Source organism: Stigmatopora nigra, chromosome 5 (genome assembly GCF_051989575.1).
Source record: "Stigmatopora nigra isolate UIUO_SnigA chromosome 5, RoL_Snig_1.1, whole genome shotgun sequence".
NCBI lineage: Eukaryota > Metazoa > Chordata > Actinopteri > Syngnathiformes > Syngnathidae > Stigmatopora > Stigmatopora nigra.
In genome coordinates this window covers 12,764,661-12,784,874 of record NC_135512.1, presented here as the reverse complement: position 1 = coordinate 12,784,874, position 20,214 = coordinate 12,764,661, and the positions used below count along the sequence as shown (strand labels likewise).

Genomic DNA, 20,214 nt, shown 5'->3' with positions numbered 1-20,214 from the left:
AGCATAGTACTTTTAAAATACCATGTTTCCTTAAATAAAAATCATTATTTATGACATCAACTTAAATTTACCGCAATACAAATCTTAAAATATTTAAATTCCAGCCTAAAAGGGGCTATAATTTATCATTTACATTGTGCAATGTGTTCGTTGAGATGGTATTTTTTTATATCATTTTCTTAACAGAAGATAATATTTGCTTTGCGATCTTACAACTGCCAACTTACTGTAGAACAATAAGAATTAGTAGGTTAAATTTACTTTAAGATATAGTTTTGGGATTCTATCAAATATTCTTCATTCTTCGATGCTGCTCTTAGTCAAATGTATTACATATTGAATGATGCAGACCAGTAACTACCGTATTTTCACGACTATAGGTGCACCGCATTATAAGGCGCACCCCCAATGAATGACATTTTCCATATATAAGGCGCACTGTATTATAAGGCGCACTGTCTTATAAGGTGCACTGTATTATAAGGTGCACTGTATTATAAGACGCACTGTATTATAAGGCGCACTGTCTATTTTGGAGAAAATGTAAGACTTTTAAGTGCGCCTTATAGTCGTGAAAATACGGCAATTGCTATTGACTCCCAGGTTTGAAGCACTCACTACACAGTCACCTCTAGAGCCAGCCATTGTTGATGTTTTGGATTTTTTTTGTATAAAATCTTGCAGTGGGGGAGAACCTATATGATGGAAGATTTTGTAAACTAAGATGGCATCCACATATTTAACAGTATTGTTTCAGTTCAGGCGTTTGTGTTTTTTTTAATATCCGACAGTGGTGGTTTTTCGTTTTTGGTTGTCTGTTTTTTCCATATATAAGGTGCGCTGGATTATAAGGCGCACTGTCTATTTTGGAGAAAATTTAAGACTTTTAAGTGCACCTTATAGTCGTGAAAATACGGTAATATTCTACTCCATAAAAATACTTGTAGGATTTAAAAAAATGGAGATTGATCTTCATACTCATTTTGAAAGCTGCAGTTTCAGTGTTTTGACTCTTAGAAGGCTAGTATGGAATATAGGTAAATAATTTGAATTTCATATTACCTGACAGCTGATATATTATTCTAATTTTTCACTGTAATGATAAAAGCAATAATACAGTACCTTATCTTTGAGGCTGGTGTCACAGTGACCCGTCTCCAGAAGCAGAGAGGCGATGTGAGTGTGGCCGTGCTCACTGGCGCACATCAAGGCCGTAGAGCCATCATTATCCTGAGCATTTACATCTGCGCCACAAGTCAGTAGTAGCTTTACCATGGCAAGGCGGCCGTGGCTCACGGCGAGCATCAGAGCTGTCTGACCCATCTAGAGGAAGAAAGACATTTAAATGAACTGTGAGGCTCCAGGTATTCAGGAGAGTATTAAACAAAAAAAAAAACAAGAAAAAAACTGGGAAAAAGAACAGGTCATAGTGCAGAGTCGAGACTCCCAACAAGGCTGGATGATAAATGGAAAAAATAAGTAGAAGAGGAATTGGGCAAAATATCAGGTTTTGAAGATGAAGAAAAAGGAGAAAACTCAGACCACTGGAAATAAAATAGCTACTCAGTTAGGGCAGCCCTTGTAAGAGAATATTTTTCTATAAATTGCCTTGTACATGTGAATGGTTGTTTATATGTGATCTTTGATTGTGTCATTCCTCGCAAATCTGTTGGTAGCTTCATTGGTGATTGAAATTTTTGTCATGTCAATCTTGACGATTAATTAAAGGACTAATCTAGTCATGATTTAATACACTAAATCCTTTTTTAACACGTTTTAAATATATTTTTATTCAAGTAAAAAAATGATCAGTCATATCTCACCAATAAAGGTTTTCCCCCAAACCATTTGGATTATGAAAGGCTATTACAATACAGTATCAGCCACATACTAACAGCTATTTCCCTTTATGTAACTTTAAAGCAGACATGCGTAATTCTTGGTGTTTTCTTTGTTGAAGAAGAGAAATAATTTCAAAGTTGAATGTGAAAAGAAAGATTGCTCTGTCACCAAAATAGTGCTGATACTGCAACAACCTCCACAAGCAAGCTGAATCTTTGTTCTGTCTTACTCAGAAATTTACAGTAGCTCGATTCAAATAAATAAATAAACCACATTGATTTAGTTCTTCCAGCATAGCAGATATCCTGAAGTTCCTCAAGATTTCTCTACAAAAAAACAGATCTTTATAGCTGACTGTTTTCTCTGTTTTCAGCGTGTCCAAATCGAATCCGAACCTTTTCAGACAGTTTATAATGTCAATAAAGGAATCATCCAACGTGGAAAGATGTCACAGACAATCAAAACCCAGTTGAACTGTTCAGACGGAGAAGCATTTTATCCATATGAGAATAAATCCCCTACATGGTTTCAATCCGACTGGCAAAAATCCGATGTTTGTGCTTTCTATTTGTTCAGACGACAACCAAGTTTCAATCTGGACTCCAGAATTTGGCTGCCAATCTGAACAGGGCTGAAAGGCGCCTCACCTGTCTGGAGCATGCGTTCACATCACCAAGTCTCAGCAGTTGTTGTGCGACCTCTAAATCATCAGGACTCTCAGCAGCTGTCAGTGCAGCCAGCATCACTGGAGTGTAACCTGCCTTGTTCACATTGTCTGCTTCACAGAGTCCTAACAGACACATAAAAAGAGTTTTTGAAAGTCCAACTGGTAGTAGCCTATTGTCTCCCACTAAACCTTGCAGCTCACCTGTATCAAGCAGTAGTTTGACCACAGAGAAGTTTGAATGTGACACACTGTAGTGGAGAGCCATATTACCGTTGCCGTCTGTCAGGTTAATTACATATGGCAAGAGAGTTGGCGTGGTCAAGCCCACTTGGCGCAGGTATAATCGGACGGTATCAGCCTGTGATGTTTTCTGACTGGAAACTTTGAACCATTCTTGGTAAAGGACCACTAAAACTTGACGCTGACAGAAGAGGAATGTGAGAGGATACAAACATTAAAAAAAAAAAAACACGCACAATTTCTGAAAGTGCTTTTAACAGGAAGACCTTTAATATAATTTTATGGAACAACAGATTATTAAAACATATTACTTTACATTATTGCTTTTAAAGATCCTAAAATTTTGTGTTTAAATCCCATTTTTTTCTTAAATTGAGATTTGCCATGATGTAATTTGGGACTTTAAAAGAACACAAAACATTTTATTTTTCTAGCAAGATAACATAGAATTTCAATTTGCAATTCTCCAAAAATTATTCATACTTCATTGAAAAATAGAGTACATTAACATTATATTGCTTTCATTGTTACCATTTCTTTATCTGGAGATGTAACTTCCTCCATGCGATCCTTTACATAAAGGCACGCATCTATGAAGCTCTTATCAACTTTTTCCCTGCAAAGAAGGACCATGAGAGTTCTCGTTATAAATGTTCAACAGCAAATGTTTAACACATTTAAATGATACATTTACTTACTCAAGAAATTCACTTTGAAATAGAGCCACAATATAGTTTTTTTTAAACGCATATATAAATATGAAGCAATAATGCCCCCTTCTTACTATATTCGATTCATTCCTCATCATGTACACTAAATGACATAAAAGTCAAAAAGGCAAGAATACCAAGAAAGCTTATGTCTACGTGAAGTGTCCTCTCCAAGTGGCCCACGGCTACCTTACTTAGCACCATAAATTAAAATAATAATACATATAAAAGTGTTCAGCAATAAGAAAACCGATGGTTGCTCATTTTAATTTGTAAAGGAACAAGGAATGTGGGTAGTTACGCCTCAAGTTAAGCACTATTTAAACATGGTCATTCAACCTTTTTCTTTCTTGCAAGGTGTTGATAGGTAACTTAAGTAACTAACTGGAGAGAATCCAAGTAGGCACGGGAAAAACATGCAAATTCCACAAATGAAGGTCAGAAATAGGTCCTAACCTTCGATTTCAGCACTCTGAGGTGGTGCATTTACCAGTCACTGAACCGCCTATAGCTACCATTTAATCCCCCAAATTCTTGAATAAAAATGAATAAAGTAGCATTTTTAAAGGAATAATAACCCAGGACATATGTATGTATGTATGTATATATATATATATATATATATATATATATATATATATATATATATATATATATATATATATATATATATATATATATATATATATATATATATATATATATATATATATATATATATATATATATATATATATATATATATATATATATATATATATATATATATATATATATATATATATATATATATATATATATATATATATATATATATATATATATATATATATATATATATATATATATATATATATATATATATATATATATATATATATATATATATATATATATATATATATATATATATATATATATATATATATATATATATATATATATATATATATTTATTTATTTTATGGTATACGATCGGATAAACTGATAATTTAAATCTTCAAGCTAAACTAGTATTAGTAATGTAAGTGGCACAGTTGTAGAGTAGCAGAATAGAGTAATGAAATATTTTTTCAACTTTATCTCCATAGAAAAGATGACCATGCTCATTGGTAAGTGTTGTAATTTGGCAAGACTTGTCATTTTAGTTGCCAGGATAAACAACTATTTAAAGATTTGTTGGAACTTACACTTATGCTACTTATATTTGAAGCCCACCATAAATATATCAAGTACGTATGTGAGGTGGCATGACTCCCCTTGGAAAATCCATCTCACCCTTCAGCCTCTTCCATCAGAAGCAGAACATGGCTCTCTTCTGGTTCCAGTAGATTTTTTGCAATCTCTTTCTCTGCAGCTACGGCACCCTCTTCACCATGCAAGATTTCAGCATCTTTCTCCTGTGCATTTGCTTCCTCCTCAGGCTTTTCTGCTGATGTGGGCTCCTTGTCTTTTTTCTGCTCTGTCCCTGAGCCGCCCCCCTCTCCTGCGACATCCAATTTCGCCTTCTCATCTCCACTGGACTCATCGCTTGACGTGCTCTCGTACCTGGCAGGAAACAGCACAATCATACCATTGCTGTCATTCTTTCTCATTCGATTTTGCCATGACAATCCTTCATAGGTGGGATGTAACTCACTATCTTTGGTATATTAATGTAGCACACCAAAAGAGAGAAACTATTCACTCACATGAAGCCATGCAAGGAGTGATGGTAATAAAGCGTGTGGAGACTGTGCTCCACGTACTCTTGAGCAGGGCTCAGAATTTTACTCAAAAAAATATATCATGACAGCAACCAGAAATGAAAAAAAGCACCTCTCTAATAAGTTTTTGCATACTTTTATACTATATTTATCGCGTTTACTACTTGAACAGGTACTATGGGATTTTAAATGTGCAAAGAAACCAATTGTCATTTACTTTTACAAAAGTTTTGACAAGTTGTGACATACATTCAGGTACTTGGATAAAAAAAATCAATTACAGGTAACAAATATATGTTTGTTATGATTACGCCACATGCCTAAAATATAGTTAAGTGAATAAAAGGTGCTTCACAAACGGTGATTTGCTCGGAATCCCATTGGAGTGGTATTTTTATTTATTTTTTGCACGCGTTAAGAGTATGTTTAGATCTTTTAATCATACCTTTATAAAATAGAATTTAATTTCCTGACTGTGCAGCACCGTGGTTTCATTCTTCCATTTCCCAACTGTGCCTTCTGATGCCAAATTTTGAAAGGAAACGTTTTGTTTGCAATTGGTTTTGCAAGATATCCCTTTCCTAATTATAACCATGTGTGCACACTTTCAAAAAAATACACAAACAACCACATAACAGCAACACCACAGCTGGAAAATATGAATATGAAAGCAACTAAAGTAGCAACCACAGGCCACATTTAGACATACACTAAAGGGTCATTCCTGTCAAATGAAAAAGAAGCTTGTTTAATACATTGAGCCATAGATCCAAAGCACCTTGCAGCGAGAAAGGTAAATAAAGTTCTATTTCTAGTATGTTGGTGTTCTCATGTGCAAACCTTTGAACAAAACAGCCTTATTCGCTGAATAAAGCTGATGATAGATGCAGAGTTTGCCAAATATGTATGGGTGGGTGTGCATGTCCATGTAAGAATAACGTGGGCACCTGTATAGTAATTAGGTTAGAAATCCCAGTCAATATTGATTATTTAGTTTAGCTCTGGCTCGACGGATGAGTGGTTAGCACGTTGGCCTCCCAGCTCTAGGGTACTAGGTTTGAATCCAGGTCGGCCCAACTGTGTGGATTTTGCATGTTTTCCCTCCTCCGTGGATTTTCTATCTGGACTCTAAATTGCCCTCAGGTTTGAGTGTGAGTGTGAATGCTACTGGAATAGGCTCCAGCAACCCCCACGACCCTTGTAAGGGTAAAGCGGTTCAGAAAATGAATGAATGAATGGTTTAGCCCTAACACATATGAGACATTTGTGAACAACGGACAAAATTGTAATATTATATTCCACCATTACTATAACTTTCAGTCAAAATATCATTCTCAGAAAAAAAGTGGTGTTTAAACATGCAAGGAAGTTTCCACAGAAATAAACACAGATGGAGACTAAATTCGACTATTAATCACAGATAGATTGGACATTGATTAAAATGGTTTTACCCTCCATTCACCCCAACAAACTTCAGGTTTTTCTTGGTACCCTTATCCCTCGGCTTGTCAGCAACACCATTTTTCTTCATAATAGATTTGAGACCTGAGGAGAAGAGCAGAACATGAGAACGGCAAAATGATTACACAGACCCAAAAATTATATTTGTTTTTTTCTTCCTATTTACAATCCACCCATACATCCATCCATCAATTTTTGAAGTAAAATTATCCTCCTATGACCTGGCATCCACAGGTTTGGACATCACATTTTTGATTGTCAAAGACTACAATGTTAAATTTTGGACTACAAGGGCCTGGTGTCCACTTGGGACATCATTTTTCTCACAAAGATTTTTTAAACTTAGTGGTATGCATATAGTAGACAAATCAGCCTAGAATGTTTGTGAAGTTAAGGACTTGTTTGTGTCTGCATAATATATTAAGCAAACCAAAAAAAAAATCCATATTCTAACTAAGACAAAAAAGGCCTTCCAAAGAATGTCTTGAGCTGAAAAAGTCACATGTACTGGTACATCTAAATTAATAATACAATAAAGTGGCACAATATGGATGTCCTTAGTGTGTTTCTGTATTTATAACATCAATGAAATTTCTTTTATGTGGGCTTTCTCTTTTGCTGTCTAAAGTGAGTGGTACTTAGGCTTTGCATCGTTTTGTCAGACAGTATGACTTGATTTTGGGCTCGGGTATGGTCAGATAACGGATTTACTGTCTAGCTTGGTGGGCAAACCGGACCTAAAGGGCTGTGTGTGCATGTTTTTATTTCAACCGATCCAGCACAGACATTTTAACCAGTGGGGTTTCAGCGTAAACAAGAAGCACATGACTGCAATCCATTGAATGGACTTCTATGATACCAGATTGGTGAAAATGTTTCTTCTTTAGAGGTTGGAACAAATTTGGAGTTGGAAACATTTATTTATTAACTTATTTATTAGATATTTATTTATGTCTAAAATGTACTTTCCTGTGTCTGTATTCTCACCCTTTTGCTACAGTTACAGTGAAATTTCCTGAATACGGGATGAATAAAGTCATTCAATCTAAAAAGCATGCACCCACTGTGGCCCTTTGTAGAATAGTTTGCAGATGCTTGCTGATGGGTGTCCAAAACGGCCCCCAAGGGCCACATTGGATACATTTTCACCAAACTGGTATCTTAAAAGTGTAATCAGTTGATTGGAGTCAAGTGCTGCTGGTTTCAGAAGAAACCTCATTGGTTTAACTGTCCACGTGGAATCAGTTGGAAGAAATCCCACAGTGGAATAGTTTGGACACCACTAGTCTAACTGATATCACATAGAGTACACTATGATGGGGGATTTTTTAAAGCATAAATGGCAGTACAAAGCATTGTCTTGTACCATATTTTTTTATGACTTAACCAAAATGGAGCTCACTTTGTCCAAGCCACTGCACTGTTTGAAAATCAAAGACTAATTACACAACTTGTCAGGCCCTTGGTAGGTCGTGTGTGACTATCATCCAATTACAGGGCAGGCAACAGTCGGGTGGAGTTATGGCATGTGTCGTCAATCATCACCACCTAACTACTTAAGTCACTTTCAGGTCACTGTCAGTACTGTGTTGTGTTTTTGAGAACTGTGCTTTGCCTGTCTGATCCCTGGATCGACCTCTCACATCTTGTACCTTTGCCCTGGCTCACAATTTAACAGGCCCCATGGCGTTCAAGCCCCCATGCCTGGCTAAGGTCTTGTGGCTCATATAATATCTATATATATATATATATATATATATTGTGCCTTGTGATTGGCTGGTCACCGATTAAGGGAGTCCCTCACCTGTTACCTATAGTAAGCTGGGAGAGGCTTACCTTGTGGGGGCAATAAAAGGAAAGGAAAATGAATTAATGAATAATCTTTGTTAAATTTGGTAGAGGTTTCTTATTGTCCAAAAAATTACACTATTATTGTTTTTTCTTTATATCAATGCTTCAACAGCAATTTACCTCACAGTATGTAGCTGACACATTTTATATTGCAGACTTCTGTAAACAAACTTTCCCACTACTATTGTAACTCCAGAAATGAAATTGTAATTGAATGGTTAACTGGGTAGCCAAATGGATGATAGGTTCGAGGATCAGCTTCACAGCTCTGGGCTCCAGGGGTTCGAATCCACGTTGGTCAACCTGTGTGGAGTTTGCATGTTGTCCCCGGGCCTGCGTGGGTTTTCTCTAGGTACTCTGGTTTCCTCCGACATTCCAAGAAAAACAGTAGGTAGGCTGATTGGATACTCTAAATTGCCCCTAGATTTGAGTGTGAGTGTGAATGGTCTCCGCACGCCCTGCTATTGATCGGCTTGCCACTGATTCAGGTTGTACCCCACCTCTGGGCCAAAGTCAGCGGGGATAGGCTCCAGCGCCCCCCGCGACCCTAGTGAGGATAAAGCGGTTCAGTAAAAGAATGCATGAATGGTTAACTGTCACTTACGGGATATACTGCAACATTCTCTGGAGCGTGTCAACACAAGGAGTGTTGAGATTGGATGGAACTTGTTTAGACATTCAATCAATCAGGTGCCAAAATGTTTGTTTGTCAACTGATGTCATTAATTCGTACAACTGTTAATTACAAAGACATTTTAATTATTTTAGGACTTACCTTGTTCTTGCTGTTTGTTGGGAGCAGCTTTTTGGCCAGGTGAGTAAAAGGCAGAAAGAACGCTAAGGGAACTGACTAACTGACTTTGAATAGAGCTCATTTTTGAGGGCCCCTGCTTCCCAGTTGGTTTCCCTGCTGTTGGTGTTTTTCCAGTAGGCCTCGCCGAGGCTCCTTTTCCTTCATCTATGCTTTTCCCAGATGTCTGTTTTTGTGTGCTGTGACTCTGCTGCTGGGTGACTGTTGGTTGTGTTCCAGAGCTGCTCCCCAATTGAGCCCATTGCTCTCCCAGAAGCCCTGTTATCCGTGTTACAACTTGACCTAAGGCCGCAGGCGAAGTTGGCGACTCACTTGAGCCTCTGCGTACCTGCTGCCCTTCCTCACTATCATGGCGTGAGCCCATGGCTTCCCCGGAACTCTGATGCTGGGCTGTTTCACTGGAACCTCTTCGTAATGTCTGTAATCCGGATCCTTTCTTGAGGGATTGACTCTGATCGGAGAACCTTCGAGATTGAGGTTGAACTTCACCCGATGAGCGGCGTGTTGTGTGAATATGGTCACCTCCAGATCCACGTCTTAAAGACTGTGACACAGTAGATATTTGGGCAGGTGCTTTCAGATCCTTTGAATCTCTTCGAGTCACCAGTTTAGATTTATCTTGGATAGATTTTGGTCGGGTTTGGATTTCCTTGGGACTTGATGATGGGCTTTGAGAATCAGCTTGAGGTTGTGTTTCAGATTTAGTTTCAGATGATGGCTCAATAGTATTGTCCAAAGACTGAGGCTGAGATTCATATTTAATCTGTGTTTCAGAGAGTTCTTTGGAAGGTTGAGATACAGTTTTTGGCTGATGATCTTGAATTGTTTTGGACTCCCTTTGAGAAGAACACACAAAGGTATCTTCAAGTTGATCAACTGTTGGTTGTGAATTATCTGATGATGGTCTGCGCCCTCTCTGAGGTCTGACTGGGACTACTCTCTTCACCGTGGCAGTCTCTGATGCTACTATAACTTTGGCAGTCTCCCCAGCATAATGTGAAACATTTCCTGTTTCAACACACTCTAATAATACTCCATTTTTATTGCTCTGCATAATGGTTATTTCTTTTGTAGCTTCTGGATGCTCTACTGTTACAGGTTGTGAACTACCTTCAGTCTGGGTAACAAAATCTAAATCCGGAATTGGTTCTTGAGTCTTTTTAAGTGTAACAGAACCATCTGGTTCAACTTCAAGCTTCTCTAACTTCTGGTCTTGCAAAACATCATTTGTTTTACTGCACTCATCACTTTTGCTAGCTCTAATATCAACTTCCCTCCTCTGTTTTTCTGTATTTTCAATCTCATGGCTCTCCACTTTGTCATCTCTAACTAAAAGGTTGTCTTGCATTTTTTCAACATCTGTCTCGGTATGCTGGTTATTTGTCTGTTCTAGCTCTGTCTCAGTAACCCTATCAACTGTGTCGACCCTCTCTGTCTCTGTCCCTCTATCGACACTGCTAGCCCTTGACCTCTGAGGATGGTCTGTCTCTTCCTCTGTTCTGGCTACAGTTGTCTCAGTCATTTGATCATTTGTGGTTGCTCTTTCAGTAACTGTACCCTGTTCCGTCCTGTTCACAACAAGCAATTGTGGGCTAACAAAAGGTCCTTGTGCCCCAACTTCTGTCACTCTGTCCTGAGTATCATCTGTGGCAGTCTTAGTTTCTTCATTGATAAATACAGATCTTGGTATAGTAGCACACACTTCAATACAGATTCTTTGTGTATCAGTTCCTTGATCTACTGTACCAGGTGATTCTGTCTCTGTCTCCCGATTTACATAGTCTACTCTTTCAGTCTCTGTCCCTGTATCAATACTGTCTCTTCTTAGTCTGCTATGCGCTTGCGTCGGGCAAATCTCTAATTGTATTCCTTCACTTAGCTGTAGTATTTTCTCTTCTTTCACTTGGTTTTCCACTATTTGTTCTTTCAATAGATCATTAGTTTTCTCCAGTTCTTGAGTAGCCTTAAGAAGTTTAGCCTCCAGTAATGCTAATTGTTCGTTCAAATTATTTACATTGCCAGATTCCCCTAAAATATCTCCTTTTGTTGAATTACCATCTTCCTGACCTGCATGTTCAAGTGGACTCCCTACAGTCTCTCTCTGTTGGTCACAATTTTCCGGCCAGTCTGTTTGAATCTTAGATTCTTGCTGACATTTTGGAATCATAATACCTGCCCCTGAGCTAACCTGTTTCTTTTCAACAGTTTCGGTCTGTCTTGTCGAAATTTGTGGCATTAGAGACAAATTAAACCCTTGTCTGCTCACTTGTGCTTGTGAAGTTTGAGCTTTTTCTTGGGCTTTAAGTTGGCATAGTAGGTGCTCTCTCTCCATCCTTAGTGAGCAGATTTGAGCCTTTAGTTCAGGGATGGTTTTGACTTGTTCTTCAAGCTCTCTGACCCGCTTTAATGCAACTGTGATTTGCTGGTGTATCCCCACTCGTTCTTGAGTAGCACATCTTCTTTCTGTGATATCAGGTGACGGTCTGAACACATTTTCAGTTGAGCCATTCTCTGGTGTTCCCACAATACGATCTGGACTACTTGAATCAGAACCTTTCCGCTGTTGTAATGTGACAGGCATACTTGATGCTCGAAGTAGGTTTGGACGACTCTGAGTGCCTATCATTTTCTCTTCAATACTAAGAGGCCCTAAAACTCCCTCATCTCGGAGTCTGACTGAAACAACGCTTGGTGCATGGGTAGTTGTGCCTCGCGTTAAAGTAACTCCTTCATTTGCTCCCGAAATCGAGAGCTGTGTGACCTCTGTTAGCCGTGATTTAGGTCTTGGACCCAAAGTGGATGTCCCAGACCATGCACTATCTTTAGAGGCATGTTGGATCCCTTGCCCAGGGAGACTAAAATTTCTGGGCAGCGTACTGAATTTGGGAGGACTCTTGATTCGACGTTGTATGTGGACTCTTTTGATAGTATTGCCTTTTTCAATATCATCAACATATTTGAGAAAATCCAAGTCCAAGTGGAAGCCATATGGAGTTTCTACTGAGTAGGGTAGTTGCTTTCTTTGAAGACCTCCTTCACTGGCTGTAATAAAATACATTTTAAAATGGTCATATAAGTGCTCTGATATGTATATAAACTCATACAATTTACTGAGATGCTTTGGCATTAATAAATATCCCTGTATTACAGTATGCGTAATAAGATCTGCAAAAATCATATCCATTGGAACAGCTTTGATTACAAAATCACTGGTAATCCTCACCACTTTTTTTGTCCATCATAGGATGCAGAAGTGTTAGTCATCGACAACAGTTCGTCTGAGCAGCCTACGGGGAAAAAAATAAACCAATCAATAAAAAAATAATTGAGAAAATATTTAATAATTTTATTTCACGAAATACAATATGGGATAAAACCTTTTAAAACAGCTCTGTTGAGATTTCCTAAACTGTACAATTACAGAAAGTGATTCAAATATTAGAGTAACTTAATACTTCCTTCCAGATCCTGTATATGTCATAAAGTAGACCTTGCTACTGTTAATATACGCATGAAGAAAATTGCTATGTAAATGTTGAATGATAATGTTGAGAAAAATTGTTATAACTGGTCTAAAATTATGACTGATTTTCAGGAGGCGCCGTGGGAGCAGCAGGTGATGTTTCTCCAGTAAGTTTTTTGGTGCACAAGGAACAAAGATCTCCATCAGATTTTTCAAAATAAGACCATGTCATTATTCTACGGAGAAATTTTCCTTAATTGGCTGAATTATTCTTATTTGGCACTAAGTTGAGTGGCCATCCCCTGTCTTCTGCTTCTAAGTTACAGCATTAAATTTGACATTTTTATGAATATTTTTAATTATGACATGTAATATAATATACCATGATAGACGGAAGCTGCGAATGTTGAACCCGCAAAATAAAGAGATGACTGTATCTTCATCTATTTTGAATGTATATAGTTTATGCCTTCCAAATGTTTGCTTAATAAATAATATGGGTATGTCTCAAAGTTAGTGAGTGAGATCGTTGGGAATATAATGTGCTTATATATTTGTTTTGGTGCAAGAGGATTTCATTTTGTTTTCAGGCTACAATTTTGAAATGATTATTCTGGATTTATATTGTTGACAGGTGGCAGATGTGCTTCATTGTATAAACCCATTTTGAGAGCTCAATGACAAACCGCACAGCATCGGTCACATGCCATTATTTACATTTTACAGCATTATGTGCACTGATGTGAGTACTTTCCGACCTATTTTGGTTCCACTTCTGGGTCCTCTTTTTGGATTGTTTGTTAATTTTACGTTTGATTCATTACTATTACTTTTTGTCATATAAAGACTGATGTAAGTGTTTTTCTTTGGGGTGAAACACATCACATAATAAATCATATATTGCTTTAAAGTACTGCAATATTTTGAAGTAATTAGATGATTTGGGGCAATGTACCCTGGTAGCAAATGTGTTGCATCAATGCATTGTTGTAACCAAAAATTATACATGAATTGCATCTTAAGTTTCCCTCGCAGAAGCACTACACAAAGATTGCTTAATCTTTAAGAAGTTTAGTGCTGCAAAAGAGCAAGATGAACTGGAAAACAATTGAGCAAGATTACTGACTTTTATGGACTTGGGTAATAATTACCATATTATGAGACTAATACAAATCAAATGTGGACATTTGTCAAATTCAAAGAGCTTTTAAGTTATGTGTTAGGGCCTTTGTGATAAATCCATAGGCTTTGTACACACACACACACACACACACACACACACGTTTTTTTTTTGCTCTCTGAACATGGAGTTCTCTTATGTTGTTTGTTTACAGCTATTGTTATCTGAACAATATATTATGTTAAGTTGTTTGATTTTGGTTCTTGATCAAATAAAAAATTGCCCTTTGAAAATTGCGACTTGTACTCTGATGGCTCACATTATCATCTATGTACAATTCTATGTTTTGCTTGCAACACTACCAACTTGCTTAGTTGTAATATAGTAAAGCATGTTGAAAAGTAAAATCTGCATCTGTAAGTACAATCATCAATAAAGGTTCATATTCATTGGTGGCCATGTGTTGCAATGCTGGACAATTGAGTGTGTGAAATAAGTTGAAAAGAGAATTATCTACTGCAATTCAAAATGTGTTTCTGAGAATGTTAAGCTATTAAGTTATGTTGTATTGTATAAAGTGAGTAAGTTATTTAAATGTACTGCTGAAGTTCAGTTCTGCTTTTGCCTAAATTACATCATGAGCGAGTAGTGATTTGTTCTCTGTGTAAGGAAAAATGTCATGATAGCTTTTGCATACAATATCACAGGATGTGGCTGTTACCATGACAACCATTCTATAACCTGCTAGCCTTTCATGCGTCCCAGGAGTCGGAAGCAAATCAGCATTCCTGCCCTCTTTAGTGCTTAATGAAACTGCAGTTTACTGTCCTTTAGGCTCAATTAGCCAAATTGGGAGCTGATCGTAATCGGTGACAAAGAGGGCAACGATACACATTTAATCAAAATGTAACGAACAATTTAAGGATAAAGCTAGAAGAAGCAAAGATTTTTTTAAAATGATGAAAAAAGTAGTTATCAAGTAATGAAAGAATATTATTGAAATGTTTAAAGCAAGATAAATGTAAAAAATTAATTGCACTGAAAAATATTATAAAAGTTGATTTTTTAAATTCCCTCCTCACTTAAGTTTAATAGCAGCAAAAGCCCCATGTTTCAGTCAGATCTTTCAAAGGGAAGTGGGAATAGCTGTATTTATTAACAAGCCAATAAAAGTAAAAGCAAAGTAAAAAGAGACACCACACATTAAAAGCTGTGTGCTTGTCCACTACTGGGTCTCTGTAACCTACAGGCAACACAGACACCAATAAGTCCACAATCATTGAATCAACATGGTTCAGAGGATTTATAGATAACACTCAATGTAATATAGGTAAAAAATTCAAGACAATTGGCTCAAGAATGACAGTGCGTAGGACATCAACATTAAATTCCACAAGAAAAACAAGAAAAATATCAACAACATCTTGACAGGCGCTTTGACAGGCCTTCAGTCAGTAAAATGATATTATGAACATCCTAAATCTGTATGCAATTATAAGATGAGATCATCTTTGAGTGGAGGGGAACAACTCTACTACTGAGCCACGCTGCCAGGCTACAATTTGCATATTCTAATTGGACACACTGCTTATCGAATGAAGACTGAATTGTTTCATTGACACTATTTTGTTATTGTTGTTATTTCAAGTCCCAAGTGGCTGCCTCAAGGGTCCCCCAACTGTATTCTGCAATCAGATAAGGGTCTATCCAACAATTTGTTAAGAACAGTGTCTTATAAATGTAATACAAACATTTAAATAAAAAAAACAAATTAATTTCGTTGGTCAAGTAAATTTATTGAAGGCTAAGTAGTATCCTAGGTAGTAAATGCAGAGTCCATCATCTTCTGAGATGAAGTCTGTACTAGTAAATCAATCGTTGATTTTCAACATCACTTATCCTTGTCAGGGTCGCAGGATGGTGGAACCTAATCTAGCTGACTTCGGGCAAAAGACAACACCCTAGAATGGTCATCAGTCAGTCAGTTGTATGGCACACATACAGACTAACAAACATTTGCACTCACAATCACAACATCACCGAATGGGAATCAATCCCACACTGCCCATACTGGACCCAGGTGAAAGTACCACTGCACAATCAGCTAGCGCTAGTAAATCAATATGAGGGGGGAAAAAAGCAATCTTTAATGTCTGTAACATTCTACTCTGTTGATTTCAATTATGTGTCTGTTCGTGTAGATTTATTACAATGTTGTAAAATTTATATCATGATAGTGTTTTGGGATGCATGCCACATTCTGTCATCAGCAGTACAGAGGCCACGACAGCTGGCTGAGATGAAACAAGAACGAGAAAAAAGATGTAAGCAAGGAGAGTGCAGTAAATAAGCTCCCCCTGACAGCAGGATGCCGTAAATGCCTTCAGTATATTTATTTAGAGACCATTTTGAGGAGTAACCATCTACTAAAATTAGTTAATCCTGAGCTCATTTGTTTAATTCATTATCTATATTATAAACCACTCAGGCATACAACAAACACACAGAACAGCTTGAAATTGATTGACCGATCCACGAAGAAGTGGGGAAATCATTAGTTTTAATTGTTATCTGTGTATAAGAGATTAAATTAGTTGGATACAGTGACAGTTTGCGGTGATGGCAGGCAGACAGGAAATAGAAAATGGTGACTCCCGTCGCTCGACAAGCAGAAGGTGGGCGTTAAGATGAGAGAGGTCAAAAGAAAGTGAACATTGAGACAGGCATAGGAGTGGTAGTTGTACATTCATATCTCCAACATGCAGAAAAAAATTATGCCCCCACCCGGCATTTTAAGCACTCTCCTCTGTCTAATAAAAAAAATATTGAATTATTCCTTGAATGTATTAAAATATCATAAACAGACAGTCTGAAGGAAAATGCATTGACTGTGGATGGGCTCATTAATGTAAAGTAGGGTCAATCTGGAGCGCAACACCATCAAAATACATAAATAACTCCCAAGTTGTTCTTGCAGTCCTGAATGGGTCCAGTTATCACTTTTTATTCTACTTGGAGAATTTTTACCAGCTTTCAGGGAAACCAAAACAGGGGGATGTATTGTGGGATTGGTACTGTTCGGAGTATCCAGAGAAAACCCATGCAAGCCCGGGGAGGACTAACCCAAACTCTACACAGTTAGGACAAACCTCGGATCAAACCCCCAACTGCTGAACTGTGAGGCGGATGCTGGAGCCTATCCTAGCTGACGGGCCAGAGGAGGGGGAGGACACCCTGAATTAGCGTCCAGTCAATCGCAGGGCACAAGTAGACAAAAAAAAAACATTCACGCTCATACCTAGGGGCAATTTAGAGTGTCCAATCAGCCTACCATGCAAGTCTATGTTATGTGGGTCCCCCAATGTGAGGCCGACGCGCTAACCACTCATTCACTAATCTGGACCTTTTGAACAAACATGAAGCACGCGAGGCACTTTTGCACTAAAAAAGAGTGCGATATGGTTGTGAATGGTTCTAGCACGCAAACCTTACATTTTGTATACAGCGTACTCATAGCTCTAGTTTGCTATTATGCACATAGCTTGAGGCCATAGTTCTTGCATCTTCAGTTGCAAAGACATTTCAAATGTATATAGAGATTAGTACCAGCCATATTACCTCAAGAATATTAGCCAATCACTTAATTATTTCAGCCAAAGATTCCGATCTAGCTGTGCCCCCATAAGACTATTTTAGCACGGACGCCTTATTTTATTAATAATAAAGGAAATGCAGTAATCTATCTATTATAAAGTGGAGCACAGAGAAAACCTTTTACTGTAGATGTTCCTTGAGTACCACTATGAGCTACTTCCCCCCCTAAGCATCTTAAAGTAACTGCAGAATAGTACTATTGTTGATTGTGGGAGGCTCGGTTGACGAGTAGTTAGCCTCACAGTTCTGGGGTCGAGGGTTCGATCACAGGTTGGTTCTCACTGTGTGAAGTTTGGATGTTCTCCCAAGCTTGAATGGGTTTTCTCAGGGGGACTCCAATTTCCTCCCATATTCCAAAAACATGCATGGTAGGCTGGTTGAACATTCTAAATTGGCCTTAGGTGTAACTGTCTTAAATGTCTTGGAGCCCAAAATGAATAATATAAATTAAAGTTGCTTTAAGCCCACTCTAAAATCCTAAGAAACACTATGTTAGAATTATATGACAATGAACAGCATTCAAAAGGCGCACAAACAGCAGCAAGGGTGAGATTTTGCATCTTGTAACTTGAATTACTTTCTTAAATATTCTCATCGAGGCTTTTCATAACCTGAATATTTTGCAAGTAGAGGTACCACTGTAATTGGGAAATTAAAATGACCCATAACTTATCAAAACATTGTCTCCTTTGTCTCCAGATTACAGAAAGAGTGCATTCTTAAATGAATCTGTCTCGCATTGTGTTTTTATGAATGTGCATCTTTTACAGGTAAAGTACATATTTTAAAAAATGGTTAAAAAAAACGCCACATTAATTTCACATTACACTGAGAGGATTCAATCCACACACTATAAAAAAAGAAAATTTCACACTCTTGGTTAAACTAGAAAAAAACGTATGTATACACGTAGCATAAGAAAACACCATCCCACCTGCCTCACACAAGTGGAGTGTGAAGTCAGGTGGGCCAAGGTGTCTCAGTATTGCTTCACATTCTACAGCCCAGGAGGAGAACAACATTGAATTAGTGTTTATTGATCTTGTTCCCAATGGAAGCACTCTAATCCCATTTGGACATACACAGACCACACAAAGAGGCTGGCTAGCCAAGCCTCCATAGAACACACCACATTCATGCAGTTCAAAACAATGAATTTGCTGATTGCAGCCCTTTCATCGTCTTCCTTTTGCATTGTGTCAGCTGCTCAAGCAGCAAACAATCTTCTTACATAGAATTAAAACCGCACACTGATTCTTGCAGCAATTTGTTTCTCATATATACAAGGCAACAAATGTGACCTATATCCTACCCGGCAAAAATAGATGGGGGAAGTGGGAGTGTGTAAATAGGAAGGTGAGGTCTTGAAAAAAATGTGAAGCAAAATAAAATAAACCATTTTGTTCTATAAACATAGACAGTGAAAGCAATAAAATATATTCATTGATACTGTCAGAAAAAGGAGAGAATTATCCTTGCTTGTTGTTAATTCTAACCTGCCTCCCAGTTCTTCACCCCATATCCTTACTCATTCTGATTTTTCTGAGAATAACTGAGTCCTCTCTGTCTTCAACCGAGCACAAACTGAGTAAAAGAGGAGGGAGGAGAACACAACGAAATGGGTGGGAAATGGGTGGAGGTGTTGGCAGAGGTTTTTGAGGGGGAAGAAAAGTGGAGCGAATAGAGTGAATGAGAAATGAACAACGGAAAAGCATCAAGTAATGAAAAAACAAATATGTGAAGTGTACAAAAAACAAAAACATGATATTGGCAGAAAAAAACATGTTTTATTGCAGCCGTTCATGTTAGTTGATACTGTGTAATAGTGTTAACTAATGGAATGGATGTTTCTACTTCACTATTATATCCGGCCACAAGCTCCAAGGAGCAGGAAGATAGCCACATTACAATGCATTAAAGGTTTAGAAGATAAGTAAATGTACCTTCTGGGAACATGGCTCCGCAAATGAGTTTGCAAAAGTAGCTTTAATAATGAAAAGATATTCAGGGGCACATACCTTATGGCAATGCTGATGTGGTTACAACCCAGCACTGCCTGTAAGTCTAGTATGAACAACCATCAACTAGTGGCAAAAGAGTGGGATGGATTTCAGGCCCGACACAAAATTAGAATAATAAAAATACATTTTTTTTTTGGTGGGGGAAGCTTGTCTGATGACACAATACTAATCATGCGCTTTGTAGGAATGTGGTACATACCCATTCATTAATAATATGAACCGCTATATCCTCAGAAAAGGCAAAGGGGGGTGCTGGAGCCTATCCCAGCTGACTTTCGGGCACGAGGCAAGGGATACCCTGAATCAGGGGCCAGCAGATCGCAGAAAACGAGGAAACAGACAACCATCTCCACTCATACTCATACCTGGGGGCAATTTAGTGTGTACAGCCAGCCTACCATGCATGTTTTTGGAATGTGGGAGGAAACCGGAGTACCCGGAGGAAACCCATGCAGGCCCGGGGATAACCCGCAAACTCCACACAGGTGGACCCAGAGTTTGGAAGTTGTTATATAATATATAAACTGTTAACTATATAAGCTATGTGGATTTATGCTTCCTTCAATGCACAAGCTAATAACAGTTTAATGTCCACTCATTTTATGTAATCCTCACTATGGTGGTATGAGTGCTATATAGTTACTAGTCAGCTCATTTGGATTTACATT

General features: G+C 37.8%; 1 protein-coding gene across 4 annotated transcripts in view; it reads right to left on the bottom strand.

Annotated features, from left to right (window-relative positions):
- kank4 (KN motif and ankyrin repeat domains 4) overlaps positions 1 to 20,214 on the bottom strand; it is a 53,063-nt gene that overhangs the window by 3,494 nt on the left and 29,355 nt on the right. For 3 of the 4 annotated variants that reach the window (XM_077717499.1, XM_077717500.1, XM_077717502.1), the window contains exons 2-9: positions 12,512 to 12,575; positions 9,253 to 12,330; positions 6,617 to 6,710; positions 4,738 to 5,007; positions 3,281 to 3,365; positions 2,711 to 2,930; positions 2,490 to 2,632; positions 1,123 to 1,323 (exon numbers count right to left, since the gene is read on the bottom strand). In XM_077717499.1, the coding sequence (XP_077573625.1) occupies positions 1,123 to 1,323; positions 2,490 to 2,632; positions 2,711 to 2,930; positions 3,281 to 3,365; positions 4,738 to 5,007; positions 6,617 to 6,710; positions 9,253 to 12,330; positions 12,512 to 12,530 (4,110 nt within the window). In that variant the 5' untranslated portion in view covers positions 12,531 to 12,575. Of the gene's footprint in view, positions 1 to 1,122; positions 1,324 to 2,489; positions 2,633 to 2,710; positions 2,931 to 3,280; positions 3,366 to 4,737; positions 5,008 to 6,616; positions 6,711 to 9,252; positions 12,331 to 12,511; positions 12,576 to 19,021; positions 19,097 to 20,214 lie in introns of those variants that run through there. The other variant, XM_077717501.1, reaches the window with a different exon arrangement.